Source organism: Corvus hawaiiensis, chromosome 26, assembly GCF_020740725.1.
Source record: "Corvus hawaiiensis isolate bCorHaw1 chromosome 26, bCorHaw1.pri.cur, whole genome shotgun sequence".
NCBI classification, from domain to species: Eukaryota; Metazoa; Chordata; class Aves; order Passeriformes; family Corvidae; genus Corvus; species Corvus hawaiiensis.
The window spans coordinates 35,175,223-35,183,229 of record NC_063238.1 but is presented as its reverse complement, the minus strand read 5'-3'; the positions used below and the strand labels follow the sequence as shown (position 1 = coordinate 35,183,229).

At 53.2% G+C, this 8,007-nt stretch overlaps 1 protein-coding gene across 1 annotated transcript; it reads right to left on the bottom strand.

Annotated features, from left to right (window-relative positions):
* Window positions 1–872: 872 nt before the first annotated feature.
* Window positions 873–4,907, bottom strand: MYC (MYC proto-oncogene, bHLH transcription factor). The gene is made up of 3 exons (XM_048287074.1): window positions 4,639–4,907; window positions 3,059–3,764; window positions 873–2,011 (listed from the first exon to the last, which is right to left on the bottom strand). The coding sequence occupies exons 2-3, from the start codon at window positions 3,747–3,749 to the stop codon at window positions 1,449–1,451; spliced, it is 1,254 nt and encodes a 417-aa protein (XP_048143031.1). The 5' UTR covers window positions 3,750–3,764; window positions 4,639–4,907; the 3' UTR covers window positions 873–1,448.
* Between the last annotated feature and the right edge of the window lie 3,100 nt (window positions 4,908–8,007).

The following is an 8,007-nucleotide window of genomic DNA, read 5'->3' as shown; positions in this document are numbered from 1 at the left end:
GCTAAGTGGGTGAAAAGGGGAGAAAAGATCAAATCTAATCTTAGGAGTTGTGTCAAGCAAGTACCTTATGGCCCATCCGAAGCTGATCATGAGACAAGTCCTGAATGTAAATATTATTTAGTATGTCTGGCAAATGTTAGGAATCTGTCAAGGCATATTCTTCAAGTAAGAAAAAGCTCTCCTTTTCCTTTGCTCCCTTTTCTGTGTCCTTGAACTTTGTCTCCCTTGAAATCCCAAATAACTATTCACATTAATAAAGTGTTAAGGTGTTTGACCAAGAAGATTGGCTCTGCTGATTTCAGCACTTAAAAAGGGAAACCGCTCTGTTGCTTTAACCACTTCAACACTCACCATCTTAGTTTATTTTCTTATCCTCTTTAACTTCTGTTAAAATCAAACAGGAAACAATTAAGGTGAGCCTACTACAAAGCAGTCCTCAAAGTAGGTGGCTATGTCCCTAGCGCAGAATGAAGGTCATGCCCTGAAAATATAACTATATGCATGTGGAAGGAATGCAGAGCCTATATACTGGGGTGACCAGTGAGAAAATACACCACTCCAGCTTTACTTTCAGCAGGCAGATGACCATGACCAACACAGATGTTGCTACCATCTCCTGCATGGGGGACCGGGTGGCAAGGCAAGTTGAACTGACAAGGCATATTCGACCAACAATTTTATCCACTTGAATTAAGAGACGGAGTGAAAGAACAAACAAGTCCCTACTAAGCTGCAAAACTATCACCATTTCCCCTCATCCAAATCCCCTTTGCCTTCAGTTAGGTTACTGCCATGATGACAGAAAAAGGAATGTCATGGAAATAGACATCTAATGACAACGGTGGGAAACAAAGTGAAGTCTTTACACAGGATTTAGCTAATTATATTTTGGGCAAATATTTATTTATCTAAAAACAAAATAAAAATCATTTTTAAAAGGAAAAAAGTACTTAAATAAAAAACAAAATTGTGAAATGTTATGGCACAGAAGTTCAAGACAAGTATAAATCCAGTTGCCACAACTGTGTATTAATGTTGCACATTTTTCTATAAAGGCTTTATTAAAGGTATTTACATGGCAATATGATGTGTAAATATATACAGCAAGCTGGGGACAACTTTTTTCTTTTGGATTCTCATATGAAAAAATGCCTTAAATACAAAATTTTAAAAGAAAAAAAAATTGAAGAGGTCATCCCCAAGCATGAAGAATGTCCCATCATCCCTTATGTCCAAAGTATCAGTTATGAGGCAGTTTTGAGGTTCTGGCCAAACCCTTGGGAGATTCAGCCAAGGTTGTGTAGTCTCAAGTTAAATCGCACAGCATGCAGTTGCAATAGAGTTCCATACTCAGTGGACTGCGTAGTTCATGACAGATATTAGAATCATTAATATTTTATCATAGTTTCAGTCTAGTTTGCATTATTCTAAGTGATGCACCAGAGTTCCTATGCACAACAGTTCCTTAGCTGCTCGAGTTTGTGTTTCAACTGTTCTCTCCTCCGTCTCAACTGCTCTTTCTCTGCAATCAGTCTGTGTTCATCTGACTGGATGGAAAGAACGTACTCTGTTGCTTTTTTCAGGATGACAACCTTGGGAGCCTTTTCATTGTTGGCCACCTCAGGTATCTGGTCACGCAAGGCAAAGAAACTCAACTTCAGCTCATTTCTCCTCTGGCGCTCCAAGACATTGTGCGTTCGCCTCTTGTCGTTCTCTTCCGAATCTGATGTGCGCGGACTGGAACATTTTCGGTTGTTGCTGATCTGCTTGAGAACTCTGCCACTGTCCAACCTTAGCCTTTTTGCAGCTGGGTATTCAACCTTGGTGGAGGGAGGAGCGGCATAATTGTGCTGATGAATGTTGACATGACACCGTTTGAGAACCAGCGGGCTGTGGTGGGGCTTACTGTGCTCTTCTGATGTGTCTGTGCTGGACTCTGTGCTGGATTCGTATTCATTCGCTTCAGCTAATGTAACGACATCGATTTCCTCATCTTCCTCTTGTTCTTCTTCTGCCATAAAAAAAAAAATTTAAAAATTATAACTTGTATGTAGAGACTCTCAAGACTACTGTATGTATAAGGGAAGGCTACTCTGAGTCGCACAATGAGGAACCCAATGACAAACCCTTCTTAAATCCATTTCATGATGCTGGACACTGCTTTCCCCAAGAGCCTTTCCTTTAAGAAAGCAATGGTTCAAGTGCAATAGGACACATAGACTGCAGTCCAAACCCTGGCTCCCTGATTTCAAAAAGTTGTAATGATCTTGCGTAATGTTGAGTGCATGAAAGATAGTATGAAAGTTTAACCTCGGTTGTCAGCAGTACGGCGCAATAAAGCTCCCAGACTCAAGCTGCCCTTAATTATGGATTTAGAAGGCTTTGGCCACGCCTTAAAAGAAAGCTTACTTAACACACATGGGTATTCAGAGACATTTTCTGAATCTCTCTTGATCTGTTAATTTGTGGAAAATAGGAGGGAGTTAAAAAAAAAAAGAAAGAGGAAAAAGGAAAAAGGGAAGGCTGTAGTGCTTTGGGTAGAAACTCACTTTCAAATCAGATTTACGAGGGAGCGGAACCGCTGTCACATACCTAAGGAAGCATTTCTTAAACTTTCCCAGCCCCATTCACTCCCCTGCAGTCACTTTCACTAGCACCTCCCTGACTGCACATTCTCCCTGTGGCTCTCGGGTTGGAGTTAACTCCTTCCCGGCCCACGGGTGACACTGGGAGCCAGCCTTATCGGGACCCCATTTTAAAGTTTAGCCCTCCTACACTTTCTTTTAATTCCTCTCCACGCCCCCCCCCCCGCCCCCGCGCCTTTTCTCTCCCTTCTCGCCTGGAGGAAGACCTGGGCTGGTTTTCCAGGAAATAAACTGGCTGGGATTCTCCGTGCCTCGCAAACGTGGCATTAAAAAAAAAAATCTCACACGGGGAGGGGGGCAAAAGGGGGATGAGGAGGGAGGCGGAGGCGTGCTGCCTTCCAGCCGCGCCCCGGGAACCCCTGGCGCCGCGCAGGTTCCCACGCCCTCCCGGAGCACGCGTGGGTCCCACTCACCCGAGTCGCTGCTGGTCGTGGGCGGCGTGTCGTCGCCCAGTAGGGACGCGGGGCTGGCGCCGGGCGGCGCGGCCCGCGGGGCCCGCTCGCTCAGCGGGTAGGGAAAGACCACCGAGGGGTCGATGCAGTCGGCGGCGGCGGCGCCCAGGTCGTGCAGGTAGAGGCTGGCGGAGGCGGCGGCGGACGCGGCCAGCCCGGGTGGCGCTGCCGGCGGCGCGGCGGGCGGCGGTCCGGGGCGGGCGGCGGGGCCCCCCTCCCGGCGGGCTGCCTGGTAGGACGCCAGCTTCTCCGAGACCACCTTCTCCAGCTTGGCGGCGGCGGAGAAGCCGCTCCACATGCAGTCCTGGATGATGATGGACTTGACGGTCTCGTCGTCCGGATCGCAGATGAAGCTCTGGTTGACCATGTCCCCCCCGAGGAGCTCGGTCACAATCTCCAGCTGGTCAGCGGTGGAGGGGAAGCAGGAGGCGGCGGCCAGGCTGGAGCGGCGGCTGGGGGAGAGGGGCGGCGTGGGCAGCAGCTCAAACTTCTTCCAGATGTCCTCGGACGGGGCGGGGGGCTGCAGCTCGCTGCCCCGCTGCTGCGCCGCCAGGTAGAAGTTCTCCTCCTCCTCCTCGAAGTAGAAGTAGGGCTGCACAGAGTCGTAATCGTAGTCGTAGTTCTTGCTGGAGAAGCCGGCGCTGAGCGGCATCGCGGCGGCTGGTGCCTACGGGAGGGAGGGGGGAGAGGGGGCACCCGGGTGAGACGTGGGGGTCGGCTCCCCCCGGCTTCGGCCGGGCTACTGGCCCCCCGGTGCGCAGCGCTCCCTCCCGGCTCCCCACGCCGTACCGGCGGGGAAATGCGCAGTCGCGTTTAGTAATTAAAAAAAATATATAATAATGATGGTAATAAAAAAAGCCCCACGACCCTCCTTCACCCCGTTCTAAGTGCGGCGGGACAATCGGGCGGCGCGACCTGACCTACCAAAGGGTCGGTCGCCGGGTCCCGGACCACCCTCCCCGCTCCCTCGGAGGAGATCCAGCAGCCCGGCTCGGCTGGGCTCAGCTCGGCTCCCCGCCGCCGCTGCTCATATGGGGCACGACTCCGGCACGGAGATCCTTCCCTCCCGGGACCGCAGCGCCATCCCTATCCCGCGTCCCGGCGGGAAGGGGTGCCGAGCGCCCGGCAGCTTCCAGCCGGGAGACGGGCTGCTCCTCAGCCACCCACCTGGGCGTGCTGGCACTGCGCGGGGACCGGCAGCGACCTTGGCAAACTTTGCCAAATCTTCTCACATATACATATATAGTCGCTTATGTAGATATGCATATAAGCAATATATGCAATAACCATGCCCTGCCCGCGCATACACGAGAAGCAAATGCTCCCCTCCCCCCCAAAAAATTAAATTAAAATCCGAGCTCAAGAAAAAGGATGGGAACGCCGGAGCCCCGGCAGAGGAGAGCGTCCGTCGGGAGGGACCGTCGGTATCCAGGTCCGCGGAGCGCAGCCCCGCCAGCAGCCCGGGTGTCACCAGCCCGTGTCAATCCAAACGCCACAACCGCGGGAATCGAGTGATGGCAAGCGAAGAGCCCGCAACTCACCGGCTTCTCCAACGCGCCAGCTGCGAGACGTAGCGAGGCGATTATTGCAGGCGGTGAGGAAACAACGAGGGGAAAATGGATAGATGATAAAAAAGAACCGCCAGAAAGGACGGGGGGAGGAAAAAAAAAAATTAGACAAAACGCCGGGAGAATGTAGGTCTCCTCCTCCCACCACGGTTTGATAAACCCCACGGAGCGGCGGAGCAGCCGCCTCCCGGCGCGGTCGGTCGCTGGTCCGGGGCGGCGCGGCGCGCTGGCCGGTACAATAGAAGTTAAGTTGCTTTTCGTCCTTTAAAGCGCCGGCGAGGGGCGGGGGGAGCGGCCGCGGGGGCGGGGGCAGAACCGCGGGGCCCCGCCGCGCTCCCGCCCGCCCCCGGCAGCCGCGCAAGCTCCGCACTCCCGCCGCGGGAGGGCGCGCTGTGAAGGGGCGGCCGCGCCTCTCCGCGCCCCCCTCCGCTGCGCAGAGATCCGCGGCCGCGCTTTGCCCCCGCCTCCGCCGGCCGGGCGGGAAGCAGGGAGGGAGGGAGCTGCGCTGGGAGAAGCGATGCCGCGCTCCGCGGCCCTTTTTTATTTATTTTACTTTTTTTTTTTTTTGTCTTTTACTACGAGCCGCGCACGGAAAGGTCGGAAGTAAACATAGTAAAAAAAAAAAAAAAAAAAAAAAAAAAAAAAAAATTACTATCAGAGATTAAAGGCAGCTCTTCGCCGCTCCCCTCCTCCCGCCGGCGTTCCCACAAGGGAGAGCGTGGTGGCCCCCGATGGCGGCGGCGGGGGAAGGGGCTTCACCCGCCCCTCGCTCCCCTCGGTGAGGCTCCGGCACCTCAGGGCGAACTGGTCCCGCAGCGCAGAGCGGTGGCCGAGGGGCAGCGGGGGAGGCGCGGGCTCCCGGCACAAAGGAGCGTGTGTAGCTCGGGCACCCCCCAACCCGGTTGCCGCTTGATTATCCCGCCTCTGCCGGCGTCTGCAGAGGATTAAACCGGGAGAGGGCGGAGGCAGAGACCCACGGGGGTCACCTTGCAGCCACTCTCCCTTTGGCGGTCTCCGCGTCTGCCGCCGCCCCTGCTCGTGCCGCCCCCACTCTGACCACCTCCTCCCGCTCGATGGTGATACCCCTCCTCTCGGTGATCCCCGAGGGACGCGGAGCTGCGGCGGCTGCGGAGCTCCGACGGAGCGCTCCCTCCTATCCCCGTTCTCCATCGCGGGGGGTCCCGCGGGGACCCCGACCTCGACGAACCTTCATCTGCCGGTGACCCTCCCGGGCATCGCCGACCCTCTCCCGCAGCTCCTGCACCTGCTATTCTCCCGTCCCCCGGGGCAGCCGCCAGCCTCCAAAGAGCTACGCCCCGCGCATCCTGCCACCACCTCCCCACGGTGGCCTCCGCACTCGCGGGAGGTGGAGGGACACGCCGGTGTGCCCCCCGTACCCTTCCAGGCGGCTCTCCCGTCCCCACCGCGGGCAGCCCGCTGGGATATTCTATGCCTGTATGCATTTATTCTCCGCTTCCCAGCAGTTTGCTAAGCACACGCGAGCACAAGCCCCCGGGGTTGCGGTGCGGAGCGCGGGGCCGCCCCGCGGGGCGGGACGGACCCGGGAGGGACCCCCCGTGGGTGCCGCGTCAGGAGCCGCCGGCGCGGGGGCGGCCCCGCTCCCCACGGCGGCCGCGCCGCTTCCGCGGGGCCAGCGCGCCCCCTCCCGGCCGCCGCGACCCCCGGGCCCCGCCGCAGCCCCCGGAAAAACCAAACCAATCCAAAACTAAACAAGAATACCCCACCCATTCGGTTTTTTCCGAACGTGTCTGATGAAGAGCGTTTCGCCGAGCAGAGTGTGTGCGAACATCACAGCCCTCACGGAGCAAAGGCCCGTGTCCTGGTTTGAGAAGAAAACTCGGACCATCTTCTGTCCCGTGTCCTATTGATAAAAGAAGGACAGTTTGTTTTTCGCAGAGAGGGTGATAAAACAAGAACCGTGGCATAGGCGTGGTGTAGATGCATCACCTACTGACATTTCTAGAATGGGATATACATACCCTTGCTCCGAAATGGCTTAAAATACATTGTGCTATTTTTAAATGATATCCCTCTCTGTCTATAGCAGACCTTGCTGCTGTAAATGGAAGTAACATGACCAGAGACAGGCCAGAAAGGTGCAAGATCCAAATTACTCTAGTTACAACCAGTGTAAAATGCGATATGGGCACTTGTCTATTTAGAAATACCATCAGTATCACCAGACACACAGTAAATGTCCTCAAAATTGTAAAAGCTGTTAAAGTTCAGATGGAGCTGGTAATAGGAGAAATATTTTGAAATTACTCCAGTACAGATAGAGTTGAAAATCATGATCCCATTCATGGTTGCAGTAGAATTAATCTATTACAATTAACTAATATCATGGAGGGTTATGACTTAAAGTGGAGGGGAATAAGTAACATGAGCAGATGGACTCTTAAAATACCCTATGTTCACAAGAATGGAAAGACAGGAAAGGAAGACTGGGAAAAATATGCTATTGAAACAATACAGCCTTCAGGGGAAACAGTCTTTAAAATATTCTACAGGATTTCTCCAGGCTTGTGCAGACTGTGAGTTCATTTTTTTGTTGAGGAGCCAACTCTGAGGTGCACCAGAATTGCTCTTATGTGGCAGTTTTAGTGTAGATAAAAAAGGTATTTTGCTGTGATTTTTTATGTTCAACCCCAGCTAAAAAAGAACAGAGGCAAGGTGTGAAACCAGTAAGTATCAATTTCCAGTAAAAAGGCCATTTTGACAAAATAGCTGTTATACAGAAAGAATAAATGCACAAGTATAACATTAAGGTGACAGCAGAGTCAAAGTGATTTTTTTGACATGGAGGGGGTTTAGTGATCAATAGGAAATGTGAGGGGACTGAGCTGGGACCCTGGGTGGAATTTATGTGTGATGGCAGAGTGGGAACCCGTAAGAAGCAGAAATGAAAGCAAAACCTGAGAGAGAAGTGGAGATGGTGGGAAAAGCTCTCACACCCCATCTGGAAACCCCTGAGACATATCATAATGTGCTGTATGCCTGTGCCACCTACTGCATATTTTGTTCTCAAGAGACATCTGCAATTCCTTTTTCAGAGGATGATAAGCTGTCTCATAGTTGTATTATATGAACACTATACTGGGTCCAGCTCTGGGGCCCCCAAAATAAGAAGGACACAGACCTGCCAGAACAAGTCCAGAGGAGGCCACGAAGATGATCAGAGGACTGGAGCACCTCTGCTGTGAGGAAAGGCTGAAAGAATTGTGGTTGTTTAGCCTGGAGATGACCTTACAGCACCTTCCAGTAACTAACAAGGGCCTACAAGAAAGCAGGAGAGGAAGGGACTTTTGACAAGGGGATGTA

What these genes read in the sequence shown, in the direction of transcription:
- MYC (XM_048287074.1), bottom strand. Translation starts at nt 3,749, where the DNA reads ATGCCGCTCAGCGCCGGCTTCTCCAGCAAGAACTACGACTACGATTAC. An exon ending in CACGACCAGCAGCGACTCGG is followed by an intron (nt 2,012 to 3,058) that starts GTGAGTGGGACC and finishes TTTTTATGGCAG; the next exon opens with AAGAAGAACAAGAGGAAGAT.